Source organism: Dermacentor variabilis, chromosome 3 (genome assembly GCF_050947875.1).
Source record: "Dermacentor variabilis isolate Ectoservices chromosome 3, ASM5094787v1, whole genome shotgun sequence".
Taxonomy (NCBI): domain Eukaryota; kingdom Metazoa; phylum Arthropoda; class Arachnida; order Ixodida; family Ixodidae; genus Dermacentor; species Dermacentor variabilis.
In genome coordinates this window covers 223,558,159-223,580,805 of record NC_134570.1, presented here as the reverse complement: position 1 = coordinate 223,580,805, position 22,647 = coordinate 223,558,159, and the positions used below count along the sequence as shown (strand labels likewise).

Below are 22,647 nucleotides of genomic sequence, written 5' to 3'. Positions count from 1 at the left end.
CATCATTGCTTGTTTAGAAATATGACGATGGGTTAGAACCTATGAAATTCCACAATAGCAAGGCTGAACGTCCATCCTTACTTCTCAGAGGCTTAAGGAATGATAAACAGTTATGCTTTAGAGCATATTTGGCTAACAAATATACGCCATGTTAATTTCAGTGGAATGGAAAGAGGTGATTGAGCACAGCCATGCTATTGTAGCAAGCGCGAAGGAATAGAGGAGAGCCTGGGGGCTAATATATCTTAATAGAGTGAACAGGTAGCTGTGACTTGCAAGATTGTTTTACTCCACAGAGAATATGTAGTAAGGCTCGTGCAACTGTAAGCAATACCAGAACGAGTAAATTATTACTTGTTATATATGGATTGGTATGGTACACGTCAATGTGCACCCGATTTGCCACTGCATGTTTTTTTTTTCATTTTATTTTCAGCGCAGAGTCTGAGTCACTGTGGTTTCTTAACTGGAAATTTCAGCGTTCCGTTCCAAAGTGCTCATGCTGTTATCTGCATTCGTTTGATTATTTATGGAGTGTCTGGATGATAGAACACGTTGACTTTGCAGATTTACACAGAACATATGATGCAGTCGTCACATACCTACACCCACGAAACTATCTGTTGATTATGAAAGTAAAAAACGGCGACAAACATTCCCTTACTTCCTTGTGCGGCTCCTAACATGGTGCTAATGAAGTAATGTCTATAATGCAGACATTCCGTTCTTTCATTAGAGATTGGTGCAAGTTGCACTGACACAATGAACATGCATTCGTCGCCTGCAATCTACTGCATGTTGGAATTGGTGTTACAGAAGGCATGACAAATGTTCTCCCCTACTTGTGCCTTGCGCACGATATGAGCCAGCATTTCATTGTCATGTACCTGATTGAACAGTTACTGGTGAAGAAAGGCAATTGTAAAACCACCTACTACGTAAACCATTTCGAATGCAAGATCACTGCACTTATTGCAAAGCTTATTAGAGAGCTTTAGATCAGGGGGACGCAATCGTTGGTGCCTCACGTGCTAGGAAGCATCCACGCTTGCGTCCCCTTACTCTAAATCTCTATAGTCGTTTGATAATCTTGGTTTACTTGGTGATGAAACACGGGTACTGTGCGCCTGTTTGTTAGCCTATGCACTTCTCTCTTTTGTTAATGTGGCTGTGCGCTATCTAGCTAGCCTGTCAGTATATGAATGATACTTGGGACATGCCCAACTGAATCAAATAACATTAATTTTGGTAGTGGTCACTGACTTTTTTATCTAGGCAAAGGAATAAAAGCGAACGCACGCATAAATGATGTTGATAGCAGGAAACGATCGCAAGGCAATCATCCTTGTTTGTCACCATCGTTGACAAAGAAAGCGTGCCTGTATGCTCTTTGACCACATGCTGTACATTTTTTAAATGCTGATAGTGGTAGGGATAAATAGTCAAGGGGCAGCAGATTGAAAATCCGGGCCTTTGTGCATGGGCATCGCTGCCTTGGGCGTCCCCGTAAACCTCTGTCATCACTTAAGGCATGAATGAGGTAACACTACTTCTATTTGCAGGGACATATTTAGCACGAACAATAAAAGTAAGCATTAAGCGAATTCACGCCTATATGGGGTGTCCTTTCAACAAAATAAATTAGTAGTTTTTTTCGTGCAAATATTCTCCTCTTGAGAACTTATCTGCGCATCTCAGCGTAAAGTAACTATCATACGTACATATCCCTTTTACTTCTGTCATATTTGTAATCAATTGCTTAAGACGTACTGGTGGACTAGTTGGTTCGTCATGACGTAATACTGACACGTGTACTTGTGTACTTACGCTTATCGGGCGACCACGTTCCACCGCCTAACAAATGTCATCGCAAAGCGCAGGACCCGCCTGCATGTATCGGAAGATTCTCGAATGTTATCGATGGTTTTATCCACTGTCTGTGCTTACGAAACCTTGTGTAATCTGATTTCATGTGCAACGCGAATGCTGTAGAACTTTCTCGAAGAGACGCGGGCACCAGCGATTACTCTGGAACTTTCGATGGCTGATGTAAAAAAGCCGACGCACTTGACGCGCTCATCAGATTTTCGTCGATCGCCGACTGTGTTTGCCGCTTTCTGTTGGGCTTTGAGTGTAGCCTGTTTTTCTATTCACAGGTTCACCCAATAAAGTTAGCTTGGCCATTCACAGCTTTGTTGCTGTGTCCTCGGCCGTCACTACCACTTGACATCCGGTGGAGGTGCTGGGTAGAGACGGTCGGGGACCCAGCAACAAAACTGTGAATGGCGAAGCTAACTTTATTGGGCGATGAGACTTTGTTACGATGCGCTTCTGTTCCTAGGCCACGTCATGAGCAAACCCTGGAGTCCACTCCGACCCACAGAAGACAGCTGCCATCGCAAAGTTCCCGCTGCCTATCGACAAGAGGGCAGTGCGTAGATTCCTTGGTATGTGTGCCCACTACAGGTGCTTTGTCAAAGACTTTTCACGAATCGCTGAGCCGCTGACACATCTAACTAAATTTGATGTCAAATTCAAGTGGGAAACGCCACAGGCCGCCGCATTTCAAGAACTCAAACGACGCATTCAGTAGCCGGTGGTACTTGCAGACTTCGAGGAGGACGCCGATACCGAAATCCACACTGACGCCAGTATCCTACACCTCGGTGCCGTCCTAGTCCAGAGGAAATACGGACTTGAGCAAGTGACTGCTTGCGCTAGCCGGTCACTAGCCAACGGAAGGCAATTATTCTACGGGCGAAAAGGAATGCCTCGTCATCTTTTGGGCTACAGCAAAATTTCGCCCTTACCTATATGGCAGACCATTCAAAGTCGTCAGCGACCATCACGCGTTGTGTTGGCTGTCGAATATGAAGAACCTTTAAGGACGGCTGGCGCGGTGGAGCCTCAGAGTGCAAGAATATGACACCACTCTAACCTACAAGTCCGGACGAAAACACTCTGATGCCGGTTGCCTATCACGCGCCCACATTGACCTCCCAGCGTATTTACAATTGCTAGTAGGTACAGCGGCGCGTGGCACTTGTGGAGACGCAGGACGTTCGCGCTCGTGCGCGAGTAAGTACAGGTGCGAGAGAGAAAATGTGACGACTTTTGCTTTTGCATATATAACCCTGCCTAGGTACTACAGAGGAGTTTCTTAGCGCGTGTTGTATGCGTCTTTCCCTAGGCGTGCCGGCAGAAGTCGCAGGGCGCGCTAGTGTTAAACTGAGCGTCTCAAGTTGGCGGCTGGACGTAATTATATTTATTCCATTGTGTTTTTTACTAATTGTAACAACGTGTCATTATTTCGCATTATCGGCGGTGCCTTCCAGACACCAAAGCGGCAACGGGAGCACCAAAGCTAGAACGCGGACTGGTCCGTCGATTGGGGCTGGCACGGTTCGGCCTCCACCGCCCCAACCCACTTGCCTTGCTTCCAGCTTTGATCCCCCCCGCTACCCCTTGGGTGCCCTGTGGATCCTGCGCCGCCTGCTTTATTATAAACTCAGGCGCTCTCCTGAGGCCTCCGTTTGGGGGTTACATAGGTGCCCTCCTGAAGCAGTGCTTGCAAAAATGCAACCTATCGTCGCGACGAAAAAGCGACCCGCGACTTATACAACACCAGTCGGAACCTTGTTCCTTCAGACACAGCGATCACCAAATGGGGCGTCCATGCCCACTGCCTCAGCGCGCGGGCAGCTAGTGGCGGAGCATAAACAAACTCGACCCTACTCGGCTATGTCGGCATGTCTAGAAGACATACGCATAGAAAACGCTCTAAGAAACTTGCTCCGTAGTGCTAGGCAAAGTCACATATTTAAGGAGCAAAAGCTCCCAGATTTTCTCACGGCCACTCTTACTCGCGCCTGCGCAGAAACGTCGAGCGCCGCGAGAAACGCCCCACCCTGCTGTACCTACTAGCAACTGTAAAAATTGCGACCCGCCGCCGCAAGATGACGAGGATGACGACGCCTTCCTTGGAGCGGAAGACTGTGCTAAACAACAACGAGGAGACCCAGAACTGAAAAGCAGCGTCGAATATTTGGAAGGGCACAATGACGTTGTCTTTAGGGCATTTAAGCGAGGATTGTCTGCTTTCTCGCTTCAAGACAACCTACTCGTAAAGAAGAACTCACCAGTCCGCGCCAACTACCTTCTTGTTGTTCCCTCAGCGCTGTGTCCAGAAGTACTACACGCCCTACATGATGCCCGGACCACTGGACACCTCGGATTCTCCTGGATGCTATCAAGGATACAAGAAAAGTATTACTTGTCACCCCTGATCGCCGACGTCGCCCATTACGTCAAGACATACCGAGACTGTCAGCGACGCAAGACACCACCGACAAGGCCAGCGCGATTACTACAGCCGATTGAGCCTCCTTGCCGACCATTTAGGCAGATCGGGATGGACTTGTTGAGACCCCTTCCGACGTCAATATCCCGAAATAAATAGATCGTCGTGGCGACGGACTACATATACCTCACCCGCTTCGCTGAAACAAAGCTCTGCGCAGCCGAAGTGGTTAAATTCGTCGTCGAGAACATCTTGCTGCGACATGGCGCCCAAGAAGTCCTCATCACTGACTGAGGAACAGAGTTTACAGCAGAGAGCTCACCCAAGCTATTCGGCAATACAGCCAGACAAGCTACAGGGGGACAACTGCCTACCCCCTGCAGACGAATGGTCTTATGGAGCGCCTGAATGAGACCCTCGCGGACCTGCTGGCAATGTACATCGACGTCGAACAGAAGACCTGGGATGCCGTCCTGCCATACGTAACGTTCGCTTACAACACGGAGGCGCGAGAAATAACACAGAACCCGCCGTTCAAGCTGGTGTACGGCAGGAACCCGACGACGACTCTCGACGCCATGCTGCTGCACATCACCGGTGAAGAGAATCTTGATGTCGCTACCTATCTCCAGCACGCCGAAGTACGATAGCTCACCCACCTGCGGATCAAGAATCAGCAGAGGACCGACAGCCGACACTACAACCTCCGCCGACGCTTCGTCGAGTACCAACCCGGTGGCCGTGTTTGGGTTTGGACCCCAATACACTGACGAGGACTTCGCAAAAGGCCTTTACGCCTCTATTCTGGACCCTACAAGATCATCCGACACATTGGTGCACTGGAATATGAGTTGGTGCCCGACGGCATTTCGCTATCAAGGGCGCCGCTCACGACTTGAAATAGTCCATGTTGTGCGAGTTAAGCCGCTCTACCAGCGCCTACTATCTTTGGAACTTTGCATAGCTCAACTTTGAACTTTCCTTTTTTTTACTGTAATAGTTTGGACTTTGTTTACTTGTTGTTTTGATAGTGCTTACTAAGTGTCCTTTTTCTTTTTCGCTCTCCTGTTTGTAGCATCGCCACGATGCTTTTTGAGACGTGTACCTGGTTATCTTTATCTGGGGACCACATTTCACCGCCTAAGAAGTGTTATCGTACGGCGCGATAAGATTTGTTACGCCACGTACGACGGCGGTTCTTCTGGCCGGGTCTCTACCGCTCGGTGCGTCGTGATGTCTCAACTTGCAAATTGTGTCAGCGCCGGGAAAAAACGTCCCCTGCCACGTATCGGACGTCTCGATTTAATTAAGTTCCCTCTGAACCGTTTTTCGGCGTTCGCCTTGACTTGCATGACCCTTTTCCGACAAAAACTAGAGAGAATAAGTGGACTGCCGTCGCTACTGATTACGCGACACGCTACTCGATAAAAAAGGAAGCGCCTACTAGTTGCACAATTGTTGTCGCCGATTTTCTCCTCCATGACGACATTCTCCACCACCATGCACCTCGACAGTTACTTACACCTCGGCTGCTCGTTCTTGTCCAGAGTCGTCGACGACCTCCTCCGCTCTTGTTTTTTTTTATTTTATTTATACAGAACAATGAAAAACAAGATTAGGAAGTAGATTCAATTTATACAATTTCATTCGGTTACTGTTCGAGGAAAAAAAGAAAACTTATATGTGTTTGTTCTTGCAAAGTAAGGGGTTAATGCATCATGTCTGCGGTGGCGTGTAGTTCTGGTCGATAACTGCGATAAATGTTCAGATGGGTCAAGGGATAAATTGTTAGTGTGAAGTAGTTTAAGGAATTCAAGTCTCTGTTTTTTTCTTCTAAGTTCGAGTGGTTCAAGGTTGTTAATTTTCATAAATTCGGTTGGAGAATCACATCTGGAAAATTTGTTAAATATAAATCTGACCGCTTTTCTCTGAATTCTCTCAAGACTATTGATATTAGTTTTTGTGTATGGATCCCAAACTATGCAAGCATATTCGAGCTTAGGTCTAATTAGGGAGATGTAGCATAGCATTTTAACGTTAGGTGGGGCTTTCTTAAGTTTGTGTCTCAGCAGGCATAGTTTTCTGAAGGCTGAAGCGCAAGTGTTAGTTATGTGATCATTCCATGATAGTGAATTGTTAAGGGTCACTCCTAGGTATTTATAGCTAGTGACTTCACGAAGAGGTGATGAACCTAACTTATATGTATAAAGCTGGGGTGATTTCTTATGTGTCATTCGCAGTAGTACGCTTTTATCTGTGTTTAGTGTCATTCCCCAGCACCCGCACCATGCAAGAATATTATTTAAACTACATCATAAACTGGTTTTATCATGGGCACTGAGCACGAGCTGCCCACCGCCTAGCTCGCACAAACGAACGGGGTTGCGAAACCTCTCAACCGAACACTCACAGAGATTCTGTCGAAGTACGTCTTCGCGTATACGTACACTCGTGAGCAAAAGTATACGGACCAGGGATTGCGCGATGAAACTAATTTTATCCTGAGTCTGCGAATGCAACTTGAATGTAAAGATTGCAGTCCAAACTTGGCATTACGGATTTTCTAGTGCACTCGTCAGTTTCCGTTTATGCGTGTTAATTACGAAGAAATTCTGCTTTTTCGGCGACTCTGTGGTCCATATACTATTGCTCAAGGGTGTACGTATGTACGTCTGAAAGAATCACCGCGACTAGGATGCCACGCTGGCCTAAGGGACATTCGCGTATAAGTGATTCCGACATGACACCGCCGGATATTCACCCTTTCATCTTGTCTATATTCGCGACCCTACATTGCCTTTTGACACCATGCTACTTTCTGTGCCACGTGTTGCAACTGAGTACGCCCGTGAAGCGCTCACATGGCTCGTCAAGTCGCGCGGTTTCGTTTATTTGCCTCGCAGCATATACAATAACCGCGTTTGACCGGTGCTATCGCGATATTAAGTTCGCCCAAGGTGGTTAGGTGCTCCTTTGGTCACCATGTCGTCGGGTTGGCTTGTCCCAGAAGCTTCCCTCTCGCGGGACAGGGTCTTATGAAGTCCTACATCAAGTTGACGTCTTCAATTACGAGATCTCGCCGTTGCACTTTGATCCATTCTCAAGTGCGACGCCTGTTGACAGCATGCACGTTTCGCGGCTGAAGCCCTACTTCGCTCGCAGTTCTCCGCCTAACATGCGCCGGAACAGCGCTTCAGCACCCGAGGGTCCTGTTACAGAAGGATAAAAGATAAAGGAAGGGGATCGCGAGGCGCTGGCTGCTGCCTGTTGTTGCTGGTCAGCCATCTTGCCACATTGACTCTGCTTCTAAATATATTGTGAATACAGTCTGTCTATACTACGAACATCCCCATAACAGTATTATTATGCAGAATAGAGGTGTGCTCGCTGCCACTACTTTGCCGCGGAGCATTCATTGATTCATAAACTCTGTGCGGACATAGAAGCTGCATTAAAAAATCACACGAAATAACCATAAAAAGCGCTGCTATCTAAGCCACCACATGAGCTTGACGAGGTCCACAGCGCGGTTTACAGTGTAGGTGCAAGTGCAGCTGATAAAACAAGTACATATATAAAGATACGAGACGTGGTAGCACATGCATACATGAATAAATAAATCAATTTTATTATTTAACAAGATACTTTACAAGTATACATACACGAAAGGAGGTTCCATAGTCAGACTGAATTGTCGCCTCCTGTACCTGGTAAACAGACAATCTTACATAAACAGCAACAGTGATACGCGAAAAATACAATTACAGAATATATGATAATCAGATGAAAATACGGAACAACGAGTAGATACACATCAATATACACACGGTAACTGTTTTATAATGCAAAACTTTGTATACGAACAGAGAATAAAAACAATTTACGCAAACATATCTAAGCTGAAGCGTAAGCACTATACTGATGCTGATGCCACATGCGCTGCCGGGGCAAAGCAGCCGCCTGATTGTGGTGGTGGTCACGCCGTTTGTATAGTGTAACCCGCCGTGGTTGCTCAGTGGCTATGGTGTTGGGCTGCCGAGCACGAGGTCGCGGGATCGAATCCCGGCCACGGCGGCCGCATTTCGATGGGGGCGAAATGCGAAAACACCGGTGTGCTTAGATTTAGGTGCACGTTAAAGAACCCCAGGTGGTCAAAATTTCCAGAGTCCTCCACTACGGCGTGCCTCATAATCAGAAAGTGGTTTTGGCACGTAAAACCCCAAATATTATTATTATTATTTGTATAGTGTAGCCCTAGTCGGTTCATGTGTGCATTTCGAAGTGAACACAAAAGAAAAACAGCACAAAAATGACACATAATAAAACAAACGTAATCACAATATTCTGACATGAAGCAAGATTTTTCTGGTCACCAGCACACGAGGATGCAAACGCGCTCTTGCATGTTTCCAGTCACTGATTGCCTGTTTGGCCAATCAGAGGGCGCATGAGGTAACAATAGCCATGCAAAAAGGCCTGGGTGGCCAATATGCTGCCCCTTCACTAGTTAGTCATACCTCATTCAGCACTTAAACAATATACCGTCAGCGTCAAAAGGGAACGTGAACAGCGAAGTGCGTGGCCCAAGCATATAACTGAAGGTGAAGTGCGCGCCGTCCGGGTCACCACTATTGATTGACAGGCGTACACATCCGGTTTGGCCACATTTCGCTCGCTTGGGAATAAAAAAGGCTAACGCCCTCGGCGCGCCCACGCTGGCCACCGTCGCGGCTGCTAGAGATACCGCAATGTGCAAGTCGGCCGATTTAAAGAATGAGTGTGGCGCACAGGCGGCAAACCACAGGAGCTAATCTATCGCTAATGATGGCGGTGCTAAATGCCCAATGCGCATCGCTGTTCGCGCCGATAGCACTTATGGTTCCGGCGAACTGTGCGACAATACCAGCCGTAAAGTGCAATATTTTAGCTTCTGTTCTATTTTTTTTATCTCCCATGCAAGCGTAAGAACCAGAACAGAAGCCAAAGTAGCTCACTACAGGGGGATCGTGCGGTACGGCTAATCCGGATGTGTTTGCCTGTGAATGGTGATAACAGGACGGCGCGCACTATACCTTCACTTTTGCTTCGGCAGTGCGCTCCGCTGTTCACGTACCCAGAACTTGGGGTCATGTTACTGCACATGCACAAACCCCTACGTTGGTGTCCGCGCATGCGCAGTACCGTGGCCCCAAACGCCAGGGCCCCCCAACGCCTTGTGCCCCTAATCTAAATCTCTCTAATAAGTTTTGCAATGAGTGCGGTGATCTTCGGATATTCGCTCACCCTGGTTGCGATTGATGTCACGTAATCTCAATTGGAGACATTTGTTGCTATGATGCGTCAAGTACGCTCTGCGCGGTAAAACATATACTCACAAGGATTGCCTGAACAACATGTTTCACAGTAACAAAATTGAAGTTTCGGTTTTTCAAATTGCTTGCTGTGAGATCCCAATAACGTGCTACTCGTAGTTTTGCAAATGACTCATGTGAGGTGCTTACTATCTTCGTTTTTTTTTAGAGCTGCCCTTGAGCCTCTTCCACGAGCCGTTCTTCTACAACGATGACACTCTGTAAGTGTACGAGGGCTGCCACTAAAGAATTTTTACAGCACTATTGTGCATTTTGACTGCATTGCTAACGGATGGATGTACAGTTTTGTTATAGCGGAACAAGGTGTTTTGGAACTTTGTTTGGAAGCGGCGATGGCTGACCTCTTTTGAATGTCGCTAAAACGAGTGACCAGAACCAAGACAAAGGTTAGATGATTGGAAGAGTGCCAATATGCATACTCGCAATCACGCACGCACGCAGGCGCACTAGATACGTCCTCCACACGCAGCGCTGGTTGCGAGTGTGCCTATGTGCGCTTTCTTTAATTATGTAAGATGTGTTGCCTACTAGCCCAAAAGCAGGCTTTATATAGCACGGCTTATAAATATAGCAGGCTTATATATAGCACGGCTTATAAATATTATATATAGCACGGCTTATAAATAAAGCAGGCTTATATATATAGCACGGAAAACTTCAACGCAATCAACGGCGCTACGCTTGAGTACCGAGACTGTTGAAGTCCAGCTGCATGCACTGCTGTTCTGGCTAAACGTATTCTTGATGCTAGCTGAAATACCTTGGAAAACACCAACTATGCAAATTTTCTTTTACACTTAGGATTATCTTGTCTGTTCTTCTTGTCCTGTTCAACGATGATACAAAAAATCTTTATTCTTCAGATGGTGCCATGTTTTTGTCCTCTTTTGCAGGCTCCTTCAGTTGTTCAGTTCTGTTGTATGGTCGTGTTGCGTAGCTTTGTGATGTTGTCCAGTTGTTTTGTATTATTCAATTGTATTGTTCTCAAGCCGTGTTTTGTAGTTTCGTCTTGTGTAGTCTGTGAACACAGCTTGCTGTGTCTCATCAGTAGTATGAAGCAGGACAGCCAAAACACGATTAGCATAGCACGTTTTACTCACACACCATAAGATGCCGCGCACCCGGCCACGCGACAGCAGCCTAAGTACGCAGGCCTCGTCTTCACATAGTCGCATGCCATGCGCGCATTTGCCTTGTTTAATTTCAGAGGTTGGAAGTTTCCGCCGGGACGCCCTGTAGGTCTCTCTGTCAGGCAGGTGTCCCGAAACCTCCAATGCTGTCCGGCAAGGAATGATGTTGCGTGCTGAAGAGTGCTGACACTTGGCGAAGGAACAATTAGCTTTGTTTATTTTGCATTTCTTCCCGGCATTGGGTCAAGAAGAAAAATAAATACGAAAAGAAACATGAGATGGCAATAAATCGTGCGCCGCGCTTGAAAAATCTTCGGAAATTTTCTCAGACCTCGCAGTCTAGAGGGCCCGCGAGAGGGCCGTCAGGTTTCATCTGATGGTCCCCGAGTGGGCCTAGCCAGGCGACGCTGAGTTACTCGCGTCTATTGTGGACCGAATAAATTTTTTTCACTCACTCACTCTCAGAACTCCGTGCTACTGCTTTTCTGCTCTCTTCTTCTGGCGGGGGAAAAAGGGCCCTTTCATTTCTGGGCTACCATTTACCCCCTCACCCGCCATCCACTCTACGCACGAGAGTACGGTCCATGCTCGGGAAACTAGTCCAAGGGCACGCACACCTAGCGGGACGTGAACGCGACAAACCACACGTGCACATATTGACGACGAACAGTGGTGCGCACTGCGAGGTCGAGTAATTCCTGGCACCAAGCACCGACAGCCGGCAGCCTGGTGTCGCTCGGCTGGCCGTGTCCAATAGCATGGAATGTGATTGCGATGGCGGGCGATTCCTGGCAAGGCGCAGCGGCAGTAGGCGCTCGGCGGCCCGTATCTAGCAGCCAAGTATAATGGCGAATGTGCTATGCGTCCACGAGGTGGCGTCCTACAAGTCATGGTGGGAAGGATTGGTGGAATAAAAGTAGGGACACGACAAAAAAATGGAGACGTACAAAAGCACAGTTCGCAATAGGGGATCAGAAAATTTGGTTATGGGACTTCATAGTGTTTTTATATTGTTTGACCTAGGTAGGACATTTGGCAGTATATTAGCAAGAGCTTGGTGGTGCAACCCACCACTATCATCATCATCAGCCTGGTTACGCCGACTGCAGGGCAAAGGCCTCTCCCAAACTTCTCCAACTACCTGGGTCATGTACTAATTGTGGCCATGTTGTCCCTGCAAACTTCTTAATCTCATCCGCCCACCTAACTTTCTGCTGCCCCCTGCTACGCTTCCATTCTCTTGGAATCCAGTCTGTAACGCTTAATTACCACCGGTTATCTTCCCTCCTCATTACATGCCCTTCCCATTCCCACTTCTTTTTCTTGATTTCAACTAAGATGTCATTAACATGCGTTCGTTCCCTCACCCAATGTGCTCTCTTCCTGATGCCTTCACGTTACACCCATCATTCTTCTTTCCACAGCTCGTTGGGTTGTCCTCAAATTAGGTAGAACGCTTTTCGTAAGCCTCCAGGTTTCTGCCCCGTAGGTGAGTACTGGTAAGACACAGCTGTTACACACTTTTCTATTGAGGGATAATGGCAACCGGCTGTTCATGATCTGAGAATGCCTGCCAAACGCACCCCATCCCATTTTTATTCTTATTAGTTCAGTGTCATGATCCGGATCCGTAGTCACTGCTTGTCCTAAGTAGATGTATTCCCTTACCACTTCTAGTGCCTCGCTACCTATCGTCCACTGCCGCTCTCTTCCGAGACTGTTAAACATTACTTTAGTTTTCTGCAGATTAATTTTAGACCCACTCTTCTGCTTTGCCTCTCCAGGTCAGCGAGCATGCATTGCAGTTGGTCCCCTGAGTTACTAAGTAAGGCAATATCATCAGCGAATCGCGAGTTACTAAGGTATTCTCCATTAACTCTTATCGCCAATTCTTCCTAATCCACGTCTCTTAATACCTCCTGTAAACATGCTGGCACCGACCACCCCGTTCTAAAGGGGATGCTCATAGCATCCATCCATCCATCCATCCATGCATGTGGGAGTGCTAGGAAAAGGAGCGCTAGCAAAGTACGTTGTATGCGTGCAACGTGGTAAAGGGTTAGCTGTAAAGAGCGGCACCTACCTTGAAGCCGCCACGCGGAAAAAGCAGGAGCACGGGGGACAATGCCTATTGTCGAGTCCGAATCATGTGGAAAAGGACAAAGGGAAGCAGGGAGAGACTGAAAGGGTGATTATCGCTTCAACTCAAACCTGGCTACGTGCTCAGAAGCAATTTTGGAGAGTGTGAAAGGCGATAAAAGAGTGGCGGTAGGGACATTTCCAGGGCGGGTACTGGGTTTTGTCATGGAGCGAGCAAAAGAAAAGCTCGCGGAAAATGCCCACATGCGCAACCTTGTCATAGTAACAGGTGGGCTAAATGACGTCCTAAACAAGAAAGGGACAGGACTAGCCCAGTGTTTGGCGAAGGGGGTGGACGACTTGCGCGTGACAGTCACGTACAAAGGGTCGTAGTGGCTGCTAATCAGGCAATATGGAAAATGAGCCGAGAGAAAGGCTTCGAGGTTGTCGAAGTAAACAGGTAAGTGAGAAGGTATGGCGGTTTTAAACGAGACGGGATCCACTTCAATTCCAGGCTGGCGCGAGAAGTGGGCTGGCGACTTGGTGGTCGCGCTGTTTCTTTTTTAGGGGGCCCGCGGGCGCTCAGGATGCCAGAGTAGGTAGTAATGAAGAAGGTCCGCTAGGGGAACCTCAGAAGAGCATCACCGTCGATAAAAGAAAAAGGAGGAAAGCAAGAAAGAGAGCTCGCCATGCAATAAGCTGCATAACTATGCAGGGCGGCAGAAGAAAAGTGGGCAGAGATTGAGGAGCAGTTAAATAGAGAACAAGTAGGGGCGTATGCGGTTACAGAAACGCACCTTAGATACTCGGAAGAGCCGCCAGTGATTCAGAATTTTCTTTGGGAAGGGTGCAACAGAACTAAGTCAGAACGAGAGGGAGGGGAGTGTGAATGCTCATCCATCAGGCAGCCAAATGGAAACCAGTAAATTCGTAATGTTAAGAGCATGTGTGGTTATCAGGTACAATAAGTGGGAAAAAAAACTTGGCTGGGCGTTACGTATTTGTGTATTTGTGGACCGCAAATAATTGCTCAGAGAAGAATAAAGAGCGTAGGTTAGGGCGTGTTGGTATTCCATAACTGAGGTTTTTTAGCGCGCGAAAAGGGACAAAAGACAGTGGCAAGAATCGCGGTATCCGCGTCTTGCCACTGTCTTTCGTCCCTTTTCGTGTGCTAAAAAACCTCAGGTAAAGAATAAAGAGTTAGTGGAATGCATAAGCGCTGATATAAAGGGTATCGGGAATGGCGCTTAAATTATCCTATTAGGTGACATGAATGCCCACATACAGGATTTAGATGGCTATACCGACAACGAGAAGTCAGTGCTAGACCTTTGTGAGCAACATAACCTCGTTATCGTGAATACAGGGTTTAAGTGTGAAGGGCAGATCACGTGGCAAGTGGGAAACCGGCAATCAACCATTGATTACTGTCTGATGACAGAAGGAATTCGTGATAAGTTGAGAGAAATGGTCATTAATGAGGAAGGGTATAACAGCATAGGGAGTGACCATAAACGCATCATTTGAAAATGGGATATGTAGTTGGGAAAGAGAGCAAGGATTGCAAGATGTCCAGTCCAAATTTGAACGCTGAACAAATAATATAGTCACTAGAGTCGAGTAAGTACTTGGCAAATGCCCAAATAAAGAGTGGGATTATAGTGAGCTTCTAAGTGTTAATAACGGTAGAAATACGGAAAGTGAAACAACATGTTCGTTGGAAAGGAAAAAAAGAAACCGAAAAGCTGGTGGAACAGGGAGATAGGAGAAGCGATCGCCGAACCAGAGAAAGCATCTCGAGAGCACAGGCAGGCAAAGAAGGCACAGTTGCCGCATGATGAAGTAACCAGTAAATGGGAAATGTACCAGGAGGAAAAGTCTATGGTTGAAATACTGGTGCAAGCAAAATTAAAAGGTGAAAGTGAACGTTGGTTGTCAAAAATACGGGAGGAAAAGAAGGCCGCACCTAGAATATTTTGGAACCACATAAAGTTATTGGGCAGGAAGTCAACAACAATACAACAACATATCCTAGACGAAGATCAAAACAGACTGGAAGGAGAAGCGGCCATAAATTACTTCCTAACAATAACAGCCGAATCTTTCCAAGGCAATGACGAGGTTGTATTTGAAGAAAAAAAGAGCATCAAAGATACCCAGGTAGAAAAGGAGCTGGTGCTGACAAATTTCAACTGGAAGAAAGCCGAAGAGAAAATTCCTGAGCGCACAGCCACAGGGCTAGACGGGGTTCCCGTTAGGCTGAATAATGAACTAGGACAAACAAGTAAGGAAGCTCTGGTGAAAGCAGTGGAAAACACTTTAAAAGATACATGAATACCAGACAGTTGGCGACAAAGTAGAATGAATTTAATTTATAAAGGTAAGGGAGATAAAGATAGAATTCACTTGTATAAACCGTTGACCATTACGTCGGTAATATACAGGCTAGCACTACAGCCAATCGAATTAAAGCTTCAAGCATGGGCAGAGAATAATGGCATTTTGGGAGAACTTCAAGATGGCTTCAGTATAATAGAAAAGCAGTCGTGCATAGCCAGCAATAGGCGATAATCAAAGCTTACCTGGCAATTGAAATATGTCGTCGTTCTGCTCTGTGATCACAAAAGAACTAAACAAAAATGACCTATCACGAATAAGCCCTATCCCAGCAGGTGAAGCTAATTGACTCAAACTGTGAAACCGCTTTGCACCTTAACGCCCGCTCGGTAGGTGGCGAAAGACGAAATCGTTCTGCTTCTAAAGCAATTCTCTTGCGAATTTACGGTTATTATGCTCACTGAAACGTGGTATCAATCCGATAGCAAGATGCTAGAGCTGCCTGGTTACGAATTGTTTTTCCTTAACAGATCTAACAAACGCGGTGGCGGTGTAGCTATCTATACTCTCACGAGCAAAAGGTGCCACATTCTGCTTAATCTTTTCTTTTTTTCATTTGTTTGCCCTAAAGGCCCAGCTTGGGCATTACATAGGGGGGGGGGGGATAATTCATATACTAAGCTATAAGGCAACGTCCATGTAAGGATATTCGACTTACATGAAGTCGTACATGCTATGTAACCTTTACATGACTTCTCATTCGGCAACATCATACGCCAATAATTCTTACATTAAACAAACAATAATCTTACATCATCTATCTGAAGAAATGCAAGAAGCAATGTTAATGTCATTAATTTCCGAATGTTTCATTAAGTGCTTGCTTGAATATAAGATGGTCACTTATTTGGGCTATATTACTTGGGAGATGATTCCATTCCGAAATGGCTAAGTGCAGACATGAAAACTGCAATAGTTTAGTACGTGCAAATGGTTGTTCGACCTTAAATTCGTGATCAATTCGTGGGAATTTACTTATAGCTGCTAAGATGTGTGCCCCAGAGAAGATATTTGGGTGATGAAAAAGCTGATGAAAGAAAGTTAGCCGAAGAAGAAGATATTAAAGAATAGTCCGGCAGTTTTTGGTGTGGTGGCCTCAGGTGGCGGCTGGAAGTCCTTGGACTCGGGCGGCATCTTCGGCTTGCCAGACGGCCCAGAGCTGGTCTGCCAGCTCTGAACTTTTGAGAGCCGCCTCCCAGCGGCGGCGAAGCCTACGGAGAAGGTCCCCGGCGGCTCCCGCATCCGGGGCGGCGTCGTGAAGAAGCGAGCTCGAGCCTTCCCGTACTCTGGCAACGGCCGCGATTATGGACGCGTCGCGAACGTGGCTGGTTTGATTACCGTTGTTGCCGGCACATCTCCAGAGCATGTGTCACAGTGTTGCTCGCTGTCCGCAAGCTTTACACGCGTCTTTTGAATATAAACGTGGATAGCAGTGGTGTAAGATAGCGGGGCTAGGGTAGGTGTGTGTCTGGAACAAGCGTAATGTTACGGCCTCGTTCCTGTTTAATTTATCGTGCGGTGGCGCGAATGTGCGTCTTTCGAGTCTGTAGTGTTGGGTGAGGCCTCTGAACGTGGTTAGGCGATCGTCCCACGCCCACTGTGTTTCTTGTTGCTGCATTTCTGTCCTAGTGTCCCGATCCGGCAGATCCGATGCCCCGCTCTCGGGGGCGAAGGCGGCGGCCACATAATCAGCGGCGGCTCGGCGTGTGAGACCTCGAGCCGTGACGTGGGCCGCCTCGTTGCCCGCGAGCAGAACATCGGTGTGTGCCAAGGTCTAGAGGAGGAGGACCGTAGAATATTGTGGTTGCGAGGGCGATGACGAGTCGTCTTAGTCAGAAATTTCGAGAATGCGGGCCGCTTCCCGCGAGACACGAGCGCGTGCGAAGCCGCGGACTGCCATCTGCGAGTCGCTGATCACAATCGCAGCTAGGGACATCGATCACGAGTGCCAGGGCTATCGCGGCTTCTTCGGCCGCCTCCGTGTGTCCCGTGGTCACCGTGGCGCTCGCGAGGCACTTACCCGTGCAGTCTACAACCGCGATCGCGTGTGCGCTTCTCCCACCTCCATATCGCGCAGCGTCAACGTACACCGCCTCGTTGCTGTTACCAAACTTCTGAAGGTCGCTTGCTCATTTGTTGCGTCTAACGGCGTGGTGCGTCGGGCGCATGTTCTTGGGAAGTGGCGGGATGAACAGACGGTCGCAGACCGAGGCGGGAACCACCGTCTTTTCTCCATGCTGAGTTTGGTACGTGATGCCGAGTGACTCGAGGATGCATCGACCTGTCTTTGACTTCGATAATCGTTTGTATCGCGCAACGTCGTGCGCCTTGATTAAAGTGAGTTGTGAAGTCCGAGCTCTGGAAACTTGTCGGTGCTCGCGTTGAGTGGAACGCCAACCACTCTCTTGAAAGCCTTTCGGATCATGCATTCGACTTTGTATTTTTCGTACCCGATCCACTTTAGGTAGGGGGCAACATACGTTGTGCGGCTTATCGCGTGCGCCTGCACGAGACGGATCGCGCACTCCTCAAGCATACCATTGCGTCTATTCGTGATGCGACGCAAGAGTCGGATCGTGTCCTCTACCGAACGACGAAGTCTTCGCACCGTCTTTCCGTTATGGCCATTTGCCTGCAGGTGCTACCCTAGGATTCTACTTTTGTCTACGTGCGGTAAGGGAGTATCATCTGCCAATATAATGCGTGTTTTGGAGTATACCCGTTCCTCGTTGCGCAGTGTTTTACGACCTCTCCTTGTGGGTTTGTAGAGTAAGAGTTTGGACTTGGTAGCCGAGCAATCAAGGCCCGTTCCACGCAAGTAATTCTGAACCGCATCTACTCCTGCCTGTAGCATTCGCTCGACGTGACCGTCACATCCTCCCCCGGGAACCCAGAGGGTGACGTAATCCGCGTAGAGACTGTGATGTAATCCTTCTATTTCTGTTAATTTTTCGGGTTGACCGAATAGAACTAAGTTAAAGAGTAATAGTGATATGACGGATCCTTGCGGCGTGCCGCACGGACCTGTCTCAAATTCCGGCAATTCCTCGTCGCCGACGACGACGCATGGGCGCCTACCCGCGAAGAAATCTCTAACTTAATTATACCTTCTTTGGCATAGTCCTAATGTTCTAATTGTTTCTAAGATCGCTTCGTGTTTAACGTTGTCAAAAGCCTTTTTAATATCTATGCCTAGCATTGCGTTAGTGGAGCTGGTAGTGTCGTCTATGATCTGGTGTTTAAGCTGAAGCAATGCGTCCTAGTGCGGAGAGGTTGCGGCGGAATCCTAGCATGGTGTGCGGGAACGCGTCATGGTCATCGAGAAAGTCGGTCGCGCGGATGAGTACTGCGTGTTCCATGACTTTGCCGACGCAAGACGTAAGCGAAATTGGTCTTAGGTTATCGAGCGTAACTTGCTTACCAGGTTTAGGAATCATGATAACGCGGGCCCGTTTCCACGATTAGGGAAGGGAATCCCCTCGCCAGCACTCATTGACGTAGGCCGCGAGTCGGGAGATTGACTCGTCGTCTAGGTTGCGGAGAGTCTTGTTGGTAATCCGGTCCGGGCCGGGCGCCGATCGGGTGTTTAGTTCGAACACGACAATCCGAATTTCTGATTCGCTAAATTCCACGTCCAATTTCTCGTTTCCGACGCCGTCGTATTCGGCGTGCTGGATGCTTTCGGCCTTCTTAAAGCAACGGTCACGTATTGCGTCGAGAAAGTTATCGCCTTTATAATCTCTGAAGAGTCTACGAGTCTTGTGGCCTTGAGCGGCCCGAGTCTCCCCCGGATCTAATAGGTGTCGGTAAGGGCGCCAAGCGCTCGCCCCGGTCATCTGCCTCTCGAGCCCGTTGCACGAGTCTTCCCATTGTGCCCTGCATACCTGTTCTTCGATGCCTCTGTCTAAATGTGCTATGCGTTTGCGCAGCGCCTCATCATGCCTTTGGCATTTCAATCTATTTAGGAGGGCTCGCTTTGCTTCCCACATGAGTAGGAGCCTGCTGTCAATTATTTTGAGGTTCGCCTCGGGCGGAACGTCGATTGTTGCTGCGTCTACGTCCCTTCTGAGAGTCTCGGTTCACTCGTCTATGACCGTAATCGGCTCGTCGCCTCGTCCCGCTTCTTCTCGCTTCTTGCGGAACGTGTCCCACTTCGCGAATTTGAGCTTACGGCCTTTGGCTTCAGGGTTAGTCCCACGACCGCTCGGGCCCGTGCCTATCGTGATCTGGATCAGCGTGTGGTCACTCTCCAAATCTTCCTGTGTATTTTGCCAGTGCGCTATTGTTACATTCGAAACGAACGCAAGGTCTGGTAACGTATCGAGATATCTTTCTTCTACTCTGCTGTTAGTGACGTAACCGATGACTATGAAGTTCTAACATTAGAAAATCGAAATCAAATCATTTCAGTGGTATACCACCCTCCAAATGGTAACATGAAAAATTTGACGGAATATTTCGACCAGATCCTAGAATATGCGTCACCGAACAAATGTTTGTTTTTATGTAGTGGTGATTTTAATATGAATATTCTTGATCATAACGCTACTGCACATGATGTCAACGTGAAGATTCTCTCCTGTGGTTTTGTCAACCTAATAGAAACAGCAACACGTGTCACATGCGCTACTGCGTCGGCACTTGATCTAATAATTACGAATATTGAAACGAGTGTGCTTTCTTCTGGTACAATCGCTTCTGGTGTGAGCGATCACTGTTAGGCATTCGTCGTTTTTCGGCATGAGCATGCTAAGCGAAATACTGTTAAAAGAATCTGTTACTGTGCAGCGCATAACTGATGCCTCTTTGGAAGCCTTTAAGCACGACATTATCAACTTCGACTGGTCCTGTGTGCTGCAGAAATGTGATGTCAATGATGCGTACGACCTTTTTTTTCACCATTTCCTTCGTTTCTATTCCAAGCACTTTCCACTCGAAACCTACACGAAAAATACGAAAAAGATAAGGAAACCCTGGGTAACAAAAGAACTTTTCAAAATGATAAAGGACAAAAATCGTCTCTATCAAACGTTCCTTCGAAGACGTGCAGAGGATACACTCCTTCACTTTAAAAAGTTCAGAAATCGATTAAACTGTGAGCTACGGAAAGCGAAGGCATCATATTATCAGGAGCTCTTTTGTAACGTCAGTTCAAGGAGACCAGATATTGCCTGGAAAGTTTTAAACGATGTCCTAGGTCGCCGTGCGAATAACTCTGTCACAAAATCTATGCTAGTCAATGGCAACAAAATAAAAGGGAGGGCCCTTGCAGAATACTATACCAGACATTTTCTTAATAACATTTCTTCATCTCAAGACCTCAGCGACATTACAATCACCACTTATCCTAGTCAGCTTAGTGAGACTATATTTTTCGAGCCTACTGATGCAAATGAAGGTTATAACGTGTACATGGGAATTAGTAACAGCAAAGCCTTAGATATCAACAGCACGCAGATGAAACCATTGAAATATCTGTTACCCATAACTTGTCGCTTGATTTCACATATCTACAATCTTGCATTTGAGCGCGGGGTTTTTTCCCTACGCAATGAAAACTGCAAAAGTATCTGTCATTTTTAAAGGGGGCGACCAAATTGTGCCAACAAATTATAGACCGATTTCAGTACTCCCTGTGTTTTGCAAAGGTCTGGAAAAAGTGATTTCTTCAAGAATAAGTAAGTTTTTTGACAAACATAAGGTAGCATCTGAATCACAATTTGGTTTCAGAACTGGTAAATCTACAGAAACAGCGTTATTAGCAACGAAGGAAATTATTTTGAACAATAATAGTAAGGACTTGTACGCGGTGGGCCTTTTCCTTGATTTTAGTAAGGCTTTTGGCTGCTTAAATCATACGATTCTTATCAACAAACTTAAAATGTACGGAATCCGTGGTAGACCACTCACATTGATTGAAGGATGTCTCCAAAACAGAAGTCAGTCGCTGTCTTTAGATAATTAACTTTCATCCCTTTTGTCTATCAGTTGTGGTGTCCCACAAGGGAGCATATTGGGGCCCCTTTTGTTCAATACGTACATAAATGATATTGTAAGCATAGATCCTTCCATTGATTTGTGATATACATGGATTATAGCTCACTTTCAGGCCCTAACCTTAAAGATTTAATGGTGAAATGTAATGACCTACTAATTAAACTGTCTAGGTGGTCAAGGATGAATAAGTTAAGAATTAATCCTACAAAGTCCAAGGCTATAATATTTCGCGCAAGAAACAATCCGATAATACCGCACTGCATACTTCACTTTGAAGATCACCAAATAGAAATAGGTGAGGAGGAGGAAGAGGAATAAACTTTATTAGTTGAAATGAGCCGACGGTAAAATCGTCCGAGGTGGGCGGCGTCCCTAGTCCAGGATGCCGTGGGCCTGAGCTGATCGCTTGGCCCTGGTCACCAGGCGATGCTGGTCTTCAGGGTTCGAGCTTGTCAGCTGGGCCTTCCACTGCTCGACGGTTGGTCCGGTGATGGGCGGTGTCGATGGGAAGTTCCTTTTTTATTTATAGAGCACCTACTTCGCCATAAAGGCATTACGTAGGGGGGGGGACAAAATATAACCAGTAATACAGAAAAGCTTTTGGTCAGATATACTCACAAACAGAAGCACTACATTAGCAATTAGAGAAATACATACAAGTAATGTGAAACAAACAGGTTTCAAGTTATATAACACATACATTTGCTTTACAAGAGAGCCGCCAGAGCATAGAATAGAACAGTTCGTTATTTGACACATTTACTATATCATTTGATAAACTGTTCCATTGTTTAATTGATTTGGGGAAAAAGAATAGTAAAAAGTGTTTGTTCTGCAGTTATAGGCTGAGATCTTTTTGTTAACACAGCGAGTCGACATGTAATCTGGTACCAGGAGATAGTTATAGCGATTGATACCTGGCTGACTGTTATATATTCGGTGCAATAGTTTGAGCCTTAACTTCTGCCTACGCATATGTAGTAGATACCATCCTAAAGTGCCCTTCGTTTCGTAAACGCTAGAGTACGGGCTCTAATTATTACAAACAAATCTTAGTGCTTGGTTCTGTAGTTTTTCCAGCCTATTAATGAGGTAATCTTGATAGGGATCCCATATTACACAAGCATAATCAAGTATTGTTCTGAAATGTAAGAAGTATAAAGTTTCTTTACCTTTGCGTGTTTAAAATTTCTGCGAATAAAATTTAACATCCTACTAGCTTTTGCTATGACAGTGTCAACCTGTTTATGCCAAGTGAGTCATTCAGTGAAATAAACTCCTAGATAATTGTATTCCGACTGCATGTCGGTAAGTGTGCCACTGATTTTATATCGGCGCTAAAATTTGGATAATTTTCTGGAAAAACTTACGC

General features: G+C 46.7%; 1 protein-coding gene across 1 annotated transcript in view; it reads left to right on the top strand.

Moving 5' to 3' along the window:
• The window catches only part of LOC142575034 (neprilysin-1-like), a 622,756-nt gene that overhangs the window by 493,187 nt on the left and 106,922 nt on the right, over positions 1-22,647 (top strand). The window contains exon 15 of the mRNA XM_075684001.1: positions 9,821-9,872. Within this exon, the coding sequence (XP_075540116.1) occupies positions 9,821-9,872 (52 nt within the window). The remainder of the gene's footprint in view (positions 1-9,820; positions 9,873-22,647) is intronic.